Source organism: Tachyglossus aculeatus, chromosome 10 (genome assembly GCF_015852505.1).
Source record: "Tachyglossus aculeatus isolate mTacAcu1 chromosome 10, mTacAcu1.pri, whole genome shotgun sequence".
Lineage (NCBI taxonomy): Eukaryota > Metazoa > Chordata > Mammalia > Monotremata > Tachyglossidae > Tachyglossus > Tachyglossus aculeatus.
The window spans coordinates 52569593-52588549 of record NC_052075.1 but is presented as its reverse complement, the minus strand read 5'-3'; the positions used below and the strand labels follow the sequence as shown (position 1 = coordinate 52588549).

General features: G+C 48.4%; 1 protein-coding gene across 2 annotated transcripts; it reads right to left on the bottom strand.

Moving 5' to 3' along the window:
* Window positions 1-4865: 4865 nt before the first annotated feature.
* ZNF584 (zinc finger protein 584) lies at window positions 4866-14713 on the bottom strand. 2 transcript variants are annotated; one of them, XM_038752768.1, is made up of 5 exons: window positions 14651-14713; window positions 12985-13147; window positions 9282-9361; window positions 7921-8087; window positions 4866-5179 (listed from the first exon to the last, which is right to left on the bottom strand). In XM_038752768.1, exons 2-5 carry the CDS (start codon window positions 13109-13111, stop codon window positions 5149-5151), a joined length of 405 nt encoding a protein of 134 aa, XP_038608696.1. In that variant the 5' UTR covers window positions 13112-13147; window positions 14651-14713; the 3' UTR covers window positions 4866-5148. The 2 variants fall into 2 exon arrangements, with proteins under 2 accessions (XP_038608696.1, XP_038608694.1); XM_038752766.1 differs by lacking the exon at window positions 14651-14713 and having other exon boundaries at window positions 12985-13215.
* Window positions 14714-18957: the final 4244 nt, after the last annotated feature.

Here is an 18957-nt window from a genome sequence, read left to right as displayed (position 1 = left end):
ATATTTCTTGAGCACTTACTGTGTGCAGGGCACTGGACTAAGCACTTGGGAAGTACAAGTTGGCAACATTCATTCATTCAGTCGCAGTTGAGTGCTTACTGTGTGCAGAGCACTGTACTAAGCGCTTGGGAAGTCCAAGTTGGCAGCATATAGAGACGGTCCCTATCCAACAGTGGGCTCACAGTCTAGAAGGGGGAGACAGACAACAAAACAAAACATATAAACAGAATAAAATAAATAGAATAAATATGTACAAATGAAATAAATAGGGTAATAAATACGTACAAACATATATACAGGTCATCAGGTTGTCCCACAGGGGGCTCACAATCTTCATCCCCGTTTTAATAATAATACTAATGATGGCATTTGTTAAGCGCTTACTATGTGCAAAGCACTGCTCTAAGCGCTGGGGAGGTTACAAGGTCATCAGGTTGTCCCACGGGGGGCTCACAGTCTTCATCCCCATTTTATTAATAATAATAATAATGATGGCATTTGTTAAGCGCTTACTATGTGCATAGCACTATTCTAAGCGCTGGGGAGGTTACAAGGTCATCAGGTTGTCCCACGGGGGGCTCACAGTCTTCATCCCCATTTTAATAATAATAATAATAATAATGGCATTTGTTAAGTGCTTACTATGTGCAAAGCACTGTTCTAAACACTGGGGAGGTTACAAGGTGATCAGGTTGTCCCACGGGGGGCTCACAGTCTTCATCCCCATTTTACAGATGAGGGAACTGAGGCCCAGAGAAGTGAAGTGACTTGCCCAAAGTCACACAGCTGACAATTGGCGGAGACGGGATTTGAACCCATGACCTCTGACTCCCAAGCCCGGGCTCTTTTCACTGAGCCCCGCTGCATAATAATAATAATGATAATGGCATTTATTAAGCACTTACTATGTACAAAGCACTTGTTCTAAGCGCTGGGAAGGATACAAGGTGATCAGGTTGCCCCACAGGGGGCTCACAGTCAATCCTCATTTTACAGACGAGGGAACTGAGGCACAGAGAAGTGAAGTGACTTGCCCAAAGTCACACAGCTGACAATTGTTGGAGTCAGGATTTGAACCCGTGACCTCTGACTCCAAAGCCCGGGCTCTTTCCACTGAGCCATGCTGCTTCTCCATTCATTCATTTAATCATATTTATTGAGCGCTTACTGTGTGCAGAGCACTGGACTAAGTGCTTGGGAAGTCCAAGTCGGCAAAATATAGAGACGGTCCCTGCCCAACAATGGGCTCACAGGCTAGAAGGGGGGAGACAGACAACAATACAAAACAGATTAGGGTTGGAGTGTAATTAATAATAATAATAATAATGACAGCATTTATTAAGCGCTTACTATGTGCAAAGCACTGTTCCAAGTGCTGGGGAGGTTACAAGGTGATCAGGTTGTCGCACGGGGCCGGGGGGGGAGCTCACAGTCTTCATCCCCATTTTACAGATGAGGCAACTGAGGCACGGAGGAGTTAAGTGACTTGCCCAAAGTCACACAGCTGACAATTGGTGGAGATGGGATTTGAACCCATGACCTCTGACGGAGAATAAAACTCCAATGTGATGGGTTCTATTTTTTTTTTTGGTACTTGCTTAGTACTTACTATGTACCAGGCACTGTACTAAGTGCTAGGGTAGATACAAGCCGAGTCCGGTTGGACACAGTCCACATCACAGAAGCAGCGTGGCTCAGTGCAAAAAGCCCGGGATTTGGAGTCAAAGGTCATGGGTTCAAATCCTGGCTCCGCCAATTGTCAGCTGTGTGACTTTGGGCAAGTCGCTTCACTTATCTGTGCCTCAGTTCCCTCATCTGAAAAATGGGGATGGAGACTGTGAGCCCCCCCGTGGGTCAACCTGATCACCTTGTAACCTCCCCAGCGCTTAGGACGGTGCTTTGCACATAGTAAGGGCTTAATAAATGCCATCGTTATTATTATCCCACATGAGGCTCACAGTTTTAATACAAATGAGGTAACCGAAGCCCGGAGAAGGGAAGTGACTTGTCCAGGGTCACGCAGCAGACGAGGGGCAGAAGTGGAATTAGACTGACTCGCGGGCCCGTGCTCTAGCCATTGGGCCATGCTGCTTCTCGAGTATTCGCCCGGGGTTATTTCTCCGATCCGAACGTAGGGTCGTGACCCCATTCATTCAATCGTATTTATTGAGCGCTTACTGTGTGCAGAGCACTGTACTAAGCGCTTGGGAAGTACAAGTCGGCAACATATAGAGATTATTATTACAATTCGGCAACAAATAAGAGACAATCCCTACGCAAATGGGCTCACAGTCTAGAAGGCTCTCAGCTAGGAGCCCACACGGCTCTGTCGTGAGCCCGTCACGGGGGGATTGTCTCCCGCTTTAGTAAGAGGCACTCAATGTATGAGTCCTTCCCAGGGGATTGTCTCCCCTTTAATAATAATAATAGTAATGATGGCATTTATTAAGCGCTTACTGTGTGCAAAGCACTGTTCTAAGCGCTGAGGATACAAGGCGATGATGATATATATGTATATATGTTTGTACATATTTATTACTCTATTTATTCTACGTGTACATATCTATTCTATTTATTTTATTTTGTTAGTATGTTTTGCTAGTATGTTAGTAGTCTTTTAGACTGTGAGCCCACTGTTGGGTAGGGACTGTCTCTCTATGTTGCCAATTTGTACTTCCCAAGCGCTTAGTCCAGTGCTCTGCACATAGTAAGCGCTCAATAAATACAATTGATGATGATATGTTTGGTTTCGTTCTCTGTCTCCCCCTTTTAGACTGTGAGCCCACCGTTGGGTAGGGACTGTCTCTATACGTTGCCAATTTGTACTTCCCAAGCGCTTAGTACAGTGCTCTGCACATAGTAAGCGCTCAATAAATACGATTGATGATGATGACGATGATGATGATGGCATTTGTTAAGCGCTTACTATCGATCAAGAAGGTCTAGCAGAGTGAGCGTCCAATACTGACCATCAGAAAAAAAAAAAAAAATAATAATATTATTATTAAAAAATGAGCTTCAACACTTTATTGCCGCTGTCGCTTCCTGGTCTCCCCCGCCGCCCCCTCCGAGTCTACATTGGCATGTCCCCCTTTCCGTGGAAAGTTCGTTTCAAATCCGCCACGGCGGGGAAACGGGGGCAAAAACCGTCTGCAACCAAAGGCATGGCGGCTGCTGGGAGGGGGAACATGTGGTCTTTGGGGGACGAAGGCAGGGGATGCCGGGGATCACCGGCCCGGATCCCATGGGGAAAAGGGGTTGGGGAAGCTCAAGGTTCGGCCACCACTGGTGAACGCACTCCTTTGGCCCCCCGGCTGGACCCCGGGGGGCCGAAGGATGGACTCTGCGGAAGCCCCCTGCTCCCACGGTCCAGGGAGATGGCTAATGCTTCAGTGGGCAAGCACCCACTCTCAGAGGGCCACGGGCTCCGTCAGAACGGTTAATAATAATAATAATAATGATGGTGTTTGTTAAGCACTTACTATGTGCAAAGCACTGTTCTAAGCGCTGGGTAGGTTACAAGGTGATCAGGTAGGTTACAAGGTGATCATATATGTATATATGTTTGTACATATTTATTACTCTATTTATTTATTTTACTTGTACATATCTTTTCTATTTATTTTATTTTGTTAGTATGTTTGGTTTTGTTCTCTGTCTCCCCCTTTTAGACTGTGAGCCCACTGTTGGGTAGGGACTGTCTCTGTATGTTGCCAATTTGTACTTCCCAAGCGCTTAGTACAGTGCTCTGCAACATAGTAAGCGCTCAGTAAATACGATTGATGATGATGATGATCAGGTTGTCCCACGTGGGGCTCACAGTCTTAATCCCCATTTTACAGGTGAGGGAACTGAGGCACAGAGAAGTGCAGTGACTTGCCCAAAGACACACAGCTGACAATTGGCAGAGCCAGGATTTGAACCCCTGACCCCTGACTCCAAAGCCTGTGCTCTTTCCACTGAGCCACGCTACTTCTCATGATGTGGACTGTGTCCAACCGGACTCAGCTTGTATCTACCCTAGCACTTAGTAGTACTATGGTACTACTATGTAGTACCATATATACTATGGTACTACTATGCAGTACCATATATACTATGGAACTATACATACATAGTACATATATATACATATACATATATATGTGTGTGTGTGTGTGTATATATGTGTACTATGTATGTATAGTACCATATATACTATGGCACTACTATGTAGTACCATATATACTATGGTACTATACATACATAGTACATATATATACATATATATGTACTATGTATGTATAGTACCATATATACTATGGCACTACTATGTAGTACCATATATACTATGGTACTATACATACATAGTACATATATATACATATATATATACACATACATACATACATATATATTCATATATACACACATATATATACATATATATACATAGTACCATATGGTACTACTATGTAGTGCCATATATACTATGGTACTATACATACATAGTACATATATATTCATATACATATACATATACATATATATATATATAGTCATATATACATACATATATATATATATATAGTCATATATATACATAGTACCATATGGTGCTATGTAGTACCAGTGCCTGGTACATAGTAAGTACTAAGCAAGTACCAAAAAAAAAAAAAAACGGTTCCCGGTGAGGAGGGAGAGAGAGAAGGAGGCGCAGACATTTTTTTCTGCACGCCCTGCTTCTTTCCCGGCCTGCTCCCCATCATCACCTTTGTTGTCTGTCTCCCCCTTCTAGCCTGTGAGCCCGCTGTTGGGTAGGGACCGTCTCCAGATGTTGCCAACTTGGACTTCCCAAGCGTTTAGTACAGTGCTCTGCACACAGTAAGCGCTCAATAAATACGATTGAATGAATGAATGAATGAATCGGCCGCCACTCTGCTCCCTCAGCTTGGGGGCCGGGGGTGGGCAGTGGGAAAGACCCCTCAGTCGGCCTCGATGGTAGGCGAGGGAGGGCTCCCAGCCACAGTTCTTCCCGAGCCCGGCGCCGGTCCGGCCCGCTGGGGATCCCCTCGGAGTCTCCATCCCGATACACGATTCCCCCTCCTTCCGGGGTCCTTAGGGGTCGCGCCCCGCGGGTTGGCATCCTTGGCACCTTCTTCCTGATCCTCAGTGGTACTTCTCTCCGTCCGGGCGGCATCTGTAACAAAGGGAGAAGCCACGGGGATGCTGGGAGAGGCTGGGCAGGTATGTAATAATAATAATAATAATAATAATAATAATGCCATTTATTAAGCGCTTACTATGTGCAAAGCACTGTTGATGATGATGATAATGGCATTTTTAAGCGCTTACTCTGTGCAAAGCACTGTCCTAAGCGCTGGGGAGCTTACAAGGTGATCGGGTTGTCCCACGTGGGGCTCACGGTCTTAATCCCCATTTTCCAGATGAGGGAACTGAGGCCCAGAGAAGTGAAGTGACCTGCCCAAAGTCACGCAGCTGACAAGTGGCGGAGCCGGGGTTTGAACCCATGACCTCTGACTCCAAAGCCCGTCTTGCTCTTTCCACTGAGCCACGCTGCTTCCCGGGTTTTGGAGTCGGAGGTCATGGGTTCCAATGCCGGCTCCGCCAACTGTCAGCCGACTTTGGGCAAGTCACTTCACGTCTCTGGGCCTCAGTTCCCTCATCTGTAAAATGGGGGTTAAGCCTGTGAGCCCCACATCAATCAATCAATCAATCAATATCAATTGTATTTATTGAGTGCTTACTGTGTGCAGAGCACTGTACTAAGCGCTTGGGAAGTCCAAGTTGGCAACATATAGAGACGGTCCCTACCTAACAGTGGGCTCACAGTCTAGAAGGGGGAGACAGAGAACAAAACCAAACATATTAACAAAATAAAATAGAATAGATACGTACAAGTAAAATAAAGAGAGTAATAAATATGGGACAACCTGATTACCCTGTAACCTCCCCAGCACTTAGAACAGTGCTTTGCACAGAGTAAGCGCTTCATTCATTCATTCAATCGTATTTATTGAACGCTTACTGTGTGCAGAGCACCGTACTAAGCGCTTGGGAAGTACAAGTTGGCATAAACGCTGTTATTATTATTATCTAGAACTGGTTCTCAGAGCGGAGAGTGGCGGGGGGGAAGGAGTTGGGGATCCGAGCAGGGTCTTCCCGAGGCTGGGGGGGACCCCACGACTCCAGCGGGAAACCAGAGTGGCACAGGGAAGCCAGTGGGGAAGGGGAGACTCTGCCTGTAGGACAGTCTCCAGAGAGGGGAGGAAGTTGGGGGAGAGGGAGAGGGAAGCAAAAGTCTCTTTTGCAGTTTTCCTTTCTCCATCGCTCACCCCCGATCCCCCACTTGGTTTCTCTCCTCAGTCTCCCAGACTCTCCCTGCCTCGGCCACCGTGGGCCTGGGGTGTCCCCGGGTCAATCAATCAATCAATCGTATTTATTGAGCGCTTACTGTGTGCAGAGCACTGGACTAAGCGCTTGGGAAGTCCAAGTTGGCAACATATAGAGACAGTCCCTACCCAACAGTGGGCTCGCAGTCTAAAAGGGGGAGACGGAGAACAAAACCAAACATACTAACAAAATAAAATAAATAGAATAGATATGTACAAGTAAAATAGAGTAATAAATATGTACAAACGTATCATCATCATCAATCGTATTTATTGAGCGCTTACTGTGTGCAGAGCACTGTACTAAGCGCTAGGGAAGTACAAGTTGGCAACATATAGAGACAGTCCCTACCCAACAGCGGGCTCACAATCTAAAAGGGGGAGACAGAGAACAAAACCAAACATACTAACAAAATAAAATAAATAGAATGGATGTGTACAAGTAAAATAAATAAATAAATAAATAGAGTAATAAATATGTACAAACATATATGCATATATACAGGTGCTGTGGGGAAGGGAAGGAGGTAAGATGGGGGGGATGGAGAGAGGGACGAGGGGGAGAGGAAGGAAGGAGGAGGGGGATGCCCCCTGGGCATCCTCCAGCTCCACCAGACTGTGAGCCCACTGTTGGGCAGGGACTGTCTCTATATGTTGCCAACTTGTACTTTCCAAGTGCTTAGTACAGTGTTCTGCACAGAGTAAGCGCTCAATAAATACGATTGATGATTGATGATGAAGGGGCGGTCATAGGGCGGAGGTCTGAGGGACGTGGCCAGGGATGGCTTTTGGGGGGGGCGGGGGGGGCGTTTCCACGGGGAAAAGGGGTCGGGGAAGCTCAAGGTTCAGCCACCACTGGTAAATATGTTGCCAACTTGTACTTCCCAAGCGCTTAGTACAGTGCTCTGCACACAGTAAGCGCTCAATAAATACGATTGATGATGATGATGATGATGATGATGATGAAATACACTCCTTTGCCCCAGGCTGGACCCCGGGGGGCCGAAGGATCGACTCTGGGGAAGCCCCCTGCTCCCAAAGTCCAGGGAGATGCTTCAGTGGGCAAGCAACCACTCTCAGAGGGCTCCGGGCTCCGTCAGAACGGTTTCGGGTGAGGAGGGAGGGACACTTCTAGACTGTGAGCCCACTGTTGGGTAGGGACCGTCTCTCTATGTTGCCAACTTGGACTTCCCAAGCGCTCAGTCCAGTGCTCTGCACACAGTAAGCGCTCAATAAATATGATCGATTGATTGATTGTACGGATTTATTACTCTATTTTACTTGTACATCTCTATTCTATTTCTTTTATTTTGTTAATCTGTTCTGTTCTCTGCCTCCCCCTTCTAGACTGTGAGCCCACTGTTGGGTAGGGACCGTCTCTATATGTTGCCAACTTGGACTTCCCGAGCGCTTAGTCCAGTGCTCTGCACACAGTAAGCGCTCAATAAATACGATTGAATGATGAATGAATGAGAGAAGGAGGCGCGGGCATTTTCTTCTGTCTCCCCTCCACCGTGGGGCTTCTAACCCTGTCGCTGCCACGGCCCCTCGACAAGCGAGGTCCTCGCCCAGGGACACGGCGTTCTTGTAGTTCTCCCAGATGACGTCGCCGTACAGCTGCCGCTGCTCCGGGCTCAGACGCTCCAGCTCCTCCTGGGAGAAGCGCACGGCCACGTCCGCGAACGTCACCAGCCCCTGCAACGGTAATCAATCAATCAATCAATCGTATTTATTGAGCGCTTACTGTGTGCAGAGCACTGGACTAAGCGCTTGGGAAGTCCAAGTCGGCAACACATAGAGACAGTCCCTACCCAACAGCGGGCTCACAGTCTAGAAGGGGGAGACAGACAACAAAACCAAACATACTAACAAAATAAAATAAATAGAATAGATATGTACAAGATAAATAGAGTAATAAATATGTACAAACATATATACATATATACAGGTGCTGTGGGGAAGGGAAGGAGGTAAGATGGGGGGGATGGAGAGGGGGACGAGGGGGAGAGGAAGGAAGGGGCTCAGTCTGGAAAGGCCTCCTGGAGGAGGTGAGCTCTCAATAGGGCCTTGAAGGGAGGAAGAGAGCTAGCTATTATTATTTAGTAGTATTTACTACTACTATTATTACTAGTTATTATTAGTAATAATGATGATGATGATAATAATAATAATAATGGCATTTATTAAGCGCTTACTAGGTGCAAAGCACGTTCTAAGCGCTGGGGAGGTTACAAGGTGATCAGGTTGTCCCACAGGGGGCTCCCAGTCTTCATCCCCACTTTACAGATGAGGTCACTGAGGCACAGAGAAGTGAAGTCACTTGCCCAAAGTCATACAGCTGACAATTGGCGGAGCAGGGATTTGAACCCATGACCTCTGACTCCAAAGCCGGTGCTCTTTCCACTGAGCCACGCTGCGGTCCCCGACTTCGGCTCTACGGCCCCCTCCCCAAACGACCGGCCTCCCTCTGCCTCGGCCCTCGGGACGAGACCACCCCCCTCCCCACCCAGGCCACGGTCCAGAGACCCGGGACGGGGAGCGACGCAGAGGAAGGGAGTCTCTTCTGCGGGGATCTGGAGCTAGGTTGTCGGTGCAGGGGGAGGCCATTTGGAGCGTGGCTCGGTGGAGAGAGCCCGGGGTTCAAATCCCGGCTCCGCCAATTGTCAGCTGTGTGACTTTGGGCAAGTCACTTCACTTCTCTGGGCCTCAGTTACCTCACCTGTAAAACGGGGGTGAAGACTGTGAGCCCCCCGTGGGACAACCTGATCACCTTGTGACCTCCCCAGCGCTTAGAACAGTGCTTGGCACATAGTAAGCGCTTAATAAATGCCATCATTATTATTATTATCACTGAAGCTTCCGGCAGGGATGGAGGAGTCTTGTGCTCACCTGGGGTCTGCCCGACAGTGTCTCCTGGTCACCGGGACCCCTTTCCTGGGTAGGGGTGGGGCCTAGGGGGGCGGCCAGACCTTCATGAAAGGAGAGAAGCAACGTGAGAGACCTGCCCTCCCCCTGGGCATCCTCCAGCTCCGCCAGACCGGCGGGTACCAGTGTCTTGCTCTTGTGTCCGGCCTTGGGGGCGAAGGGCCCCAGCGTCTTCTTTTCGACCCGAGGACAGGATGGGGGGCGGCTGAGGCTCCGCTCTCCGCTCTCTCATTCACCCCTCACGTCCAAGCCGTCACCAAAACCTGCTGATCTCAGCTCCGCAACATTGCCAAGATCCGCCCTTTCCTCTCCATCCATACCACTACCCTGCTCATTAAAGCTGTCATCCTATCCCGTCTGGACTACTGCACTAGCCTTCTCTCTGATCTCCCATCCTCGTGTCTCTCTCCACTTCAATCCATACTTCATGCTGCTGCCCGGATTATCTTTGTCCAGAAACGCTCTGGGCATATCACTCCCCTCCTCAAAAATCTCCAGTGGCTACCAATCAATCTGCGCATCAGGCAGAAACTCCTCCCCCTGGGCTTCCAGGCTGTCCATCCATCCCCTGGCCCCCTCCTACCTCACCTCCCTTCTCTCCTTCTCCAGCCCAGCCCGCACCCTCTGCTCCTCCGCCGCTAATCTCCTCACCGTACCTCGTTCTCCCCTGTCCCGCCATCGACCCCCGGCCCACATCATCCCCCGGGCCTGGAATGCCCTCCCTCTGCCCATCCACCAAGCTAGCTCTCTTCCTCCCTTCAAGGCCCTACTGAGAGCTCACCTCCTCCAGGAGGCCTTCCCAGACTGAGCCCCTTCCTTCCTCTCCCCCTCGTCCCCCTCTCCATCCCCCCCACCTTACCTCCTTCCCTTCCCCACAGCACCTGTATATATGTAGATATGTTTGTACATATTTATTACTCTATTTATTTTACTTGTACATATCTATTCTATTTATTTTATTTTGTTAGTATGTTTGGTTTTGATCTCTGTCTCCCCCTTTTAGACTGTGAGCCCACTGTTGGGTAGGGACTGTCTCTATATGTTGCCAATTTGTACTTCCCAAGCGCTTAGTACAGTGCTCTGCACATAGTAAGCACTCAATAAATACGATTGATGATGATGATGAGGCACAGGGGTCCCACAGGGTCCCTCCTGGGGGGAAACGGGGGGGCTTTGAGATTTGGCGTTAAAACACTCCCTCACCCCACCCACTCCTACATCACCTGGCTACTCTCCTACTGCAGCCCAGCCCGGATACTTCGCTCTTCTAATGCCAACCTTCTCACTTGACCTCCATCTCGCCTGAAAGGCCGCCAACGTCCTGCCTCTGGCCTGGAAAGCCCTTCCCCTTCATAACCAACAGTCCATTAATCTCCCACCATTCAAACCCTTACTGAAGACCCATCTCCTCCAAGAAGCCTTCCCTGACTTAGCCCTCCTTTCCTCTCCCAGTCCCTTCAGCATCACCCTGACCCGCCCCCTTTAATCATCCCTCCTCCCAACCTCACACCACTTATGTCCATATCTGTCATTTATTTATTTCTAATAATGCCTGTCTCCCCCTCTAGACCGTAAGCTTGTCGTGGGCACGGAATGTGTCTGTTATAATAATAATAATAATGGCATTGATTAAGCGCTTACTATGTGCACAACACTGTTCTAAGCGCTGGGGAGGATACAAGGTGATCAAGTTGTCCCATGGGGGCTCACAGTCTTAATCCCCATTTTACAGATGAGGGAACTGAGGCACAGAGAAGTGAAGTGACTTGCTCAAAGTCACACACAGCTGACAATTGGTGGAGCCGGCATTTGAACTCATGACCTTTGACTCCAAAGCCCGGGCTCTTTCCACTGAGCCACCCTGCTTCCCATTAATAATAATGATGGCATTTATTAAGCGCTTACTATGTGCAAAGCACTGTTTTAAGCACTAGGGAGGTTACAAGGTGATCAGGTTGTCCCACGTGGGGCTCACAGTCTTCATCCCCATTTTACAGATGAGGGAACTGAGGCACAGAGAAGTGACTTGCCCAACGTCACACAGCTGACAATTGGCGGAGCCGGGATTTGAACCCATGACCTCTGACTCCAAAGCCCAGGCTCTTTCCACTGAGCCATGCTGCTTCCCATTAATAATAATTATAATGGCATTTATTAAACGCTTACTATGTGCAAAGCACTGTTTTAAGCGCTGGGGAGGTTACAAGGTGATCAGGCTGTCCCACGTGGGGCTCACAGTCTTCATCCCCATTTTACAGATGAGGGAACTGAGGCACAGAGAGGTGAAGTAACTTGCCTAAAGTCACACAGCTGACAATTGGCGGAGCTGGAATTTGAACCCATGACCTCTGACTCCAAAGCCCGGGCTCTTTCCACTGAGTCACGCTGCTGTTATGTTGGACTGTGTCTAAACCGATTTGCCTGATGCCACCCCAGCACTGAGTACAGTGCCTGGCACGTAGTAAGCGCTTAATGAATATCACAATTATTATTACTCTCTCAAACACTGAGGTAAGCACTGAGGCAGATACAGGACACTCATTCATTCATTCAATCGTATTTATTGAGCGCTTACTGTGTGCAGAGCACTGTACTAAGCGCTTGGGAAGTACAAGTTTGCAACATATAGAGACGGTCCCTACCCAACAGCGGGCTCACAGTCTAGGAGACAGGAGGCACAGGGATCGCAATCAGGGCAGTTGGGGAGAGCAGGGATGGTCGCTTCATTTTACAGCTGTTTGCCCATATTTATTACTCTATTTATTTATTTATTTTGCTTGTACATATCTATTCTATTTATTTTATTTTGTTAATATGTTTGGTTTGGTTCTCTGTCTCCCCCTTCTAGACTGTGAGCCCACTGTTGGGTAGGGACCGTCTCTATATGTTGCCAACTTGGACTTCCCAAGCGCTTAGTCCAGTGCTCTGCACACAGTAAGCGCTCAATAAATACGATTGATTGACTGATTTACAGATGAAGAAACCGAGGCCCAGAGAGGTTAAGCTGCGAGAAGCAGCATGGCTCAGTGGAAAGAGCCCGGGCTTGGGAGTCAGAGGTCATAATAATAATAATAATAATAATAATGGCATTTATTAAGCACTTACTATGTGCAAAGCACTGTTCTAAGCGCTGGGGAGGTTACAAGGTGATCAGGTTGTCCCATGTGGGGCTCACGGTCTTAATCCCCATTTTACAGATAAGGTAACTGAGGCCCAGAGAAGTGAAGTGACTTGCCCAAGTCACACAGCTGACAATGGGCAGAGCCGGGATTTGAACCCACGACCTCTGACTCCAAAGCCCGGACTCTTTCCACTGAGCCATGCTGCTTCTCTAATGGGTCATGGGTTCCAAGCCCGGCTCCGCCACTTATCGGCTGTGTGACTTTGGGCAGGTGGTCCCCTCACTTCTCTGTGCCTCAGTTACCCCATCTGTAGGATGGGACAACCTGATCACCCCGTATCCCCCCAGCGCTTAGAACAGTGCTTTGCACATCGTAGGCGCTTAACAAATACCATCGTTATTATTATTATTATTATTAAGCGACTTGTCTGAGCCCACCGGATCGGCCAGGAGCAGAGCTGGGATCTGTGGCATGATTTCGACGCGTAGCCGGGGGTCGGCAGTGTGGACGAGGGGGAGAGGAGGGCGGGGGGCGGTCATCCTCACCCACGGACACCACGGTCCGGTAGTTTTCCCTCATGACGGTCCGGTACAGCTCCTTCTGGGGCCGGCCCAGCAGACCCCACTCGTCCCGGGAGAAACACACCAGCACGTCGGCGAACGTCACCGCCATGGCGGGCGAGGGGCGAGGCCGGGGCCTTCCCGGACCCTGGGGACAGAACGGACCGTAAGCTCCGGGATCAATCAATCAGTCACTCTATTATTTTATTTTGTTAATATGTTTGGTTTTGTTCTCCGTCTCCCCCTTCTAGCCTGTGAGCCCACTGCTGGGTGGGGACCGTCTATCTTTGTTGCCAACTTGTACTTCCCAAGCGCTTAGTCCAGTGCTCTGCACACAGTAAGCGCTCAATAAATACGATTGATTGATATTATTACAAGGTAACAGGTTGTCCCACGTGGGGCTCACAGTCTTCATCCCCATTTTCCAGATGAGGTCACTGAGGCGCAGAGAAGTGAAGGGACTGGCCCAAAATCACCCAGCTGACAAGAGGCGGGGCCGGAATTAGAACCCATGACCTAATGAGAAGCAGCGTGGCTCAGTGGAAAGAGCCCAGGCTTTGGAGTCAGAGGTCATAGGTTCAAATCCCGGCTCCGCCACTTGTCAGCTGGGTGACTTTGGGAAAGTCACGTCACTTCTCTGGGCCTCAGTTACCTCATCTGTAAAATGGGGATGAAAACTGTGAGCCCCCCGTGGGACAACCTGTTCACCTTGTAACCTCCCCAGCGCTTAGAACAGTGCTTTGCACATAGTAAGCGCTTAACAAATACCATCATTATTATTATTATTATTATTATGACCTCTGACTCCAAAGCCCGGGCTCTTTCCACTGAGCCACGCTGCTTCAAAACCCATCATTATAGAGAAGCAGCATGGCTCAGTGGAAAGAGCCCGGGCTTGGGAGTCAGAGGTCATGGGTTCAAATCCCACCTCCACCACTTGTCAGCTGGGTGACTTTGGGCCAGTCACTTCACTTCTCTGGGCCTCAGTTCCTTCATCTGGAAAATGGGGATGAAGACTGTGAGCCCCCGTGGGACAACCTGATCACCTTGTAACCTCCCCAGCGCTTAGAACAGTGCTTTGCACATAGTAAGCGTGGCTCAGTGGAAAGAGCCCGGGCTTTGGAGTCAGAGGTCATGGGTTCGAATCCAGGCTCCGCCAATTGTCAGCTGTGTGACCTTGGGCAAGTCACTTAACTTCTCTGGGCCTCAGTTCCCTCATCTGTAAAATGGGGATGAAGACTGTGAGCCCCACATGGGACAACCTGATCGCCTTGTATCCCCCCCAGCGCTTAGAACAGTGCTTTGCACATAGTAAGCGCTTAACAAATGCCAACATTATTATTATTATTAATAAATGCCATCATCATCATTATTATTATTATTATTGCGCGCCGGGCCCTGTGGCCCGCTGGCGCCCCCTGGCGGCCGGCGGGCCCTGCCTTTCTCCCCGCCGGCGGTCACGTGGGCGGGACTTGGGGCTCACGGACCAATCAGCGCGCAGCTCCCCCCAACAAAAAAAAACGTCCGCCGCTTTTCCCGCCCAAACTCCGTCCCCGGAGCCCGTGTGTGGGTAGGGTGGGGAGCACAGACTCCTCCAAGCTTCGGGACCCAGGCGTCCCCTTCCGCCCCCCCCCAAGCCTTCTCCTCTCACCTCCAACCCCGAAGTTCAAGGGATCCGGCCCGCTGTTCCGCACATGCGCAACGGGCTGCGAGACTACATTTCCCGACAGCCCCCGCGGAGCCGGGCGGTCGTCTCCACCGCCCCCCGCGCGGACTCCCTTTCCCAGACGCCCCCGCGCGGACTCATTCATTCATTCATTCATTCATTCATTCATTCATTCAATCGTATTTATAGAGACTCCCTTTCCCCGGCGCCCCCGCGCGGACTCATTCAATCATTCTTTCATTCATTCAATCGTATTTATTGAGACTCCCTTTCCCAGACGCCCCCGCGCGGACTGATTCATTCATTCAATCGTATTTATAGAGACTCCCTTTCCCCGGCGCCCCCGCGCGGCCTCATTCATTCATTCATTCATTCAGTCAGTCGTATTTATTGAGTCTCCCTTTCCCAGACGCCCCCGCGCGGACTCATTCATTCATTCATTCAATCGTATTTATTGAGACTCCCTTTCCCAGACGCCCCCGCGCGGACTCATTCATTCATTTATTCATTCGTTCAATCGTATTTATTGAGACTCCCTTTCCGAGACGGCCCCGCGCGGACTCATTCATTCATTTATTCATTCATTAAATCGTATTTATTGAGACTACCTTTCCCAGACGCCCTCGCGCGGAATCACTTTCCCAGGCGCCCCCGCGCGGAGTCATTCATTCATTCATTCATTCATTCAATCGTATTTATTGAGACTCCCCTTCCCAGACGCCCCCGCGCGGAGTCATTCATTCATTCATTCATTCATTCATTCAATCGTATTTATTGAGACTCCCTTTCCCAGACGCCCCCGCTTGGAGTCATTCATTCATTCATTCATTCATTCATTCATTCATTCAATCAATCGTATTTATTGAGACTCCCTTTCCCAGACGCCCCCGCGCGTACTCATTCATTCATTCATTCAATCGTATTTATTGAGTCCCTTTCCCAGACGCCCCCGCGCGGACTCATTCATTCATTCATTCATTCATTCATTCAATCAATCGTATTTATTGAGACACCCTTTCCCAGACGCCCCCGCGGCGCGCCCTGGAAAGGCCCGCCGGCTTCGCGGTTGCCATGGGGACGAGCTCGGGCGGCCCCTTTTCATTCATTCAATCGTATTTATAATAATAATAATAAAGACATTTATTCATATTTTGTTAATGGTGTGCATATAGCTTTAATTCTATTTGTTCTGACAATTTTGACACCCGTCTACATGTTTTGTTTTGTTGTCTGTCTCCCCCTTTTAGATTGGGAGCCCGTTGTTGGGTAGGGACCATATCTATATGTTGCCAACTTGTACGTCCCAAGCGCTCAGTACAGTGCTCTGCAGACAGTAAGCGCTCAATAAATACGATTGAATGAATGAAAAGCACTGTTCTAAGCGCTGGGGAGGTTACAAGGTGATCAGGTTGCCCCACGTGGGGCTCGCAGTCTTCATCAATCAATCAATCAATCATATTTATTGAGCGCTTACTGTGTGCAGAGCACTGTAAAGCGCTTGGGAAGTACAAGTTGGCAACATATAGAGACAGTCCCTACCCAACAGTGGGTTCACAGTCTAAAAGGGACATTTTACAGATGAGGGAACTGAGGCACAGAGAAGTTAAGTGACTTATTGAGAGCTTACTGTGTGCAGAGTACTGTACTAAGCGCTTGGGAATATACAAATCAGCAACAGAGAGAGACGGTCCCTACCCAACAACGGGCTCACAGGCCAATTTCCGTTCCCCCTTCTACTGGGGGCTGATGGGGGCGGGATTACCTTGGGACTCCCCTTTTCATTCATTCATTTATTCATCCATCCATCCATAATAACAATAATAATAATAATGGTGGTATTTGTTAAGCGCTTACTATGTGCCAAGCACTGTTCTAAGCACTGGGCTAGATACAAGGTCATCAAGTTGTCCCACCTGGGGCTCACAGTCTCAATCCCCATTGTACAGATGAGGGAACTGAGGCACAGAGAAGTCAAGAGACTTGCCCAAAGTCACACAGCTGACAAGTGGCAGAACGGCATTAGAACCCATAACCTCTGACTCCCAAGCGCCTGCTCTTTCTACTGAGCCACGCTACTTTTATCCATCCAACCGTCCATCCATTCATTCATTCATATTTATTGAGTGCTTACTGTGTACAGAGCACTATACTACGTGTATATATATATACATGTATATATATACATGTTGAGAAGCAGCGTGGCTCAGTGGAAAGAGCTCGGGCTTTGGAGTCAGAGGTCATGGGTTCAAATCCCAGCTCTGCCACTTGTCAGCTGTGTGACTTTGGGCAAGTCACTTCACTTCTCTGTGCCTCAGTTACCTCATCTGTAAAATGGGGATTTAGACTGTGAGCCCCACGTGGGAAAACCTGATCACCTTGTAACCTCTCCAGCGCTTAGAACAGTGCTTTGCACATAGTAAGCACTTAATAAATGCCATCATTATTATTATTATTATTATTATACTAAGCACTTGGGAGAGTACAATATAACAATAATCTCCTTCTAAGAGATTTTCCCACAGGAGCTCCGATACTATACTACTACGAGCAGCATGGCCTAATGGATAGAGCACGGATCTGGGAGATAGTAATAATAATTAATAATAATAATAATAATTATGGTATTTGTTACTATAGTACCACATAGTGCTATAGTATAGCACATAGTGCTTACTATGTGCCAAGCACTGTTCTAAGTGCTGGGGTAGATACCGGGTAATCAGGTTGTCCCATGTGGGGCTCACAGTTTTAATCCCCATTTTACAGATGAGGTAACTGAGGCACAGAGAAGTTAGGTGGCTTGCCCAAGATCACACAGCAGGCAAGTTTCCCCCTCGTCCCCCTCTCCATCCCCCCCATCTTACCTCCTTCCCTTCCCCACAGCACCTGTATATATGTATATATGTTTGTACATATCTATTACTCTATTTTAGTTGTATATATCTATTCTATTTATTTCATTTTGTTAGTATGTTTGGTTTTGTTCTCCGTCTCCCCCTTTTAGACTGTGAGCCCACTGTTGGGTAGGGACTGTCTCTAGATGTTGCCAATTTGGACTTCCCAAGCGCTTGGTACAGTGCTCTGCACATAGTAAGCGCTCAATAAATACGATTGATGATGATGAAGTGGCGGAGCAGGAAGTATGCGGGTTCTAATCCTGCCTCTGCCACTTGTCTGCTGGGTGACCTTGGGCAAGTGTGGTCCACTCCAGCAGAAGGGGCATTGACGGCATTTTCCCTAAAGGCTTACCATAACCGACTCCATTGTATGCAGGATTTATCAACAGGGGATGTGAGGAAGAGGCCTCCCGGAAGAAGATTCTTCTGTAATTGGAAGATTTTTCTGTAATTAAGAAGGGCTGACACTGATCAAAGCGGCTAGGCCCCGTCTGAGACAACCCCATCCTGTTTGGGCATGTCTTACATTATTCTTTGTAGGGCAGATGTCTCCTGCTATCATTTCCTCACAACAGGGTGCCAAAGTTTCTTGCCAGGGAATCCTTTGTGTAACTCCTTTGTGTAATGTGTAACCCTTTGTGTGATGGGGAACCAAATAAAAGCACTGGGGAGGTTACAAGGTGACGAGGTTGTCCCAAGGTGATGAGGTTGTCCCACGGGGTGGGGGGTGGGGGGCACACAGTCTTAATCCCCATTTTACAGATGAGGGAACTGACTTGCCCGAAGTCACACAGCTGACAATTGGCGGAGCCGGGATTTCAACCCGTCATCATCATCATCAATCGTATTTATTGAGCGCTTACTGTGTGCAGAGCGCTGGACTAAGCGCTTGGGAAGTACAAGTTGGCAACATAGAGAGACAGTCCCTACGCAACAGTGGGCTCACAGTCTAAAAGGGGGAGACAGAGAAGAAAACCAAACATACTAACAAAATAAAATAAATAGAATAGATATGTAAAAGTAAAATCAATCAATCAATCAATCGTATTTATTGAGCTCTTACTATGTGCAGAGCGCTGTACTAAGCGCTTGGGAAGTACAAATTGGCAACATATAGAGACAGTCCCTACCCAACAGTGGGCTCACAGTCTAAAAGGGGGAGACAGAGAACAAAACCAAACATACTAACAAAATAAAATAAATAGAATAGATGTGTACAGGTAAAATAAATAAATAAAGTAATAAAGTAATAAATATGTACAAACATATATACATATATACAGGTGCTGTGGGGAAGGGAAGGAGGTAAGATGGGATGGAGAGGGGGACGAGGGGGAGAGGAAGGAAGGGGCTCAGTCTGGGAAGGCCTCCTGGAGGAGGTGAGCTCTCAGTAGG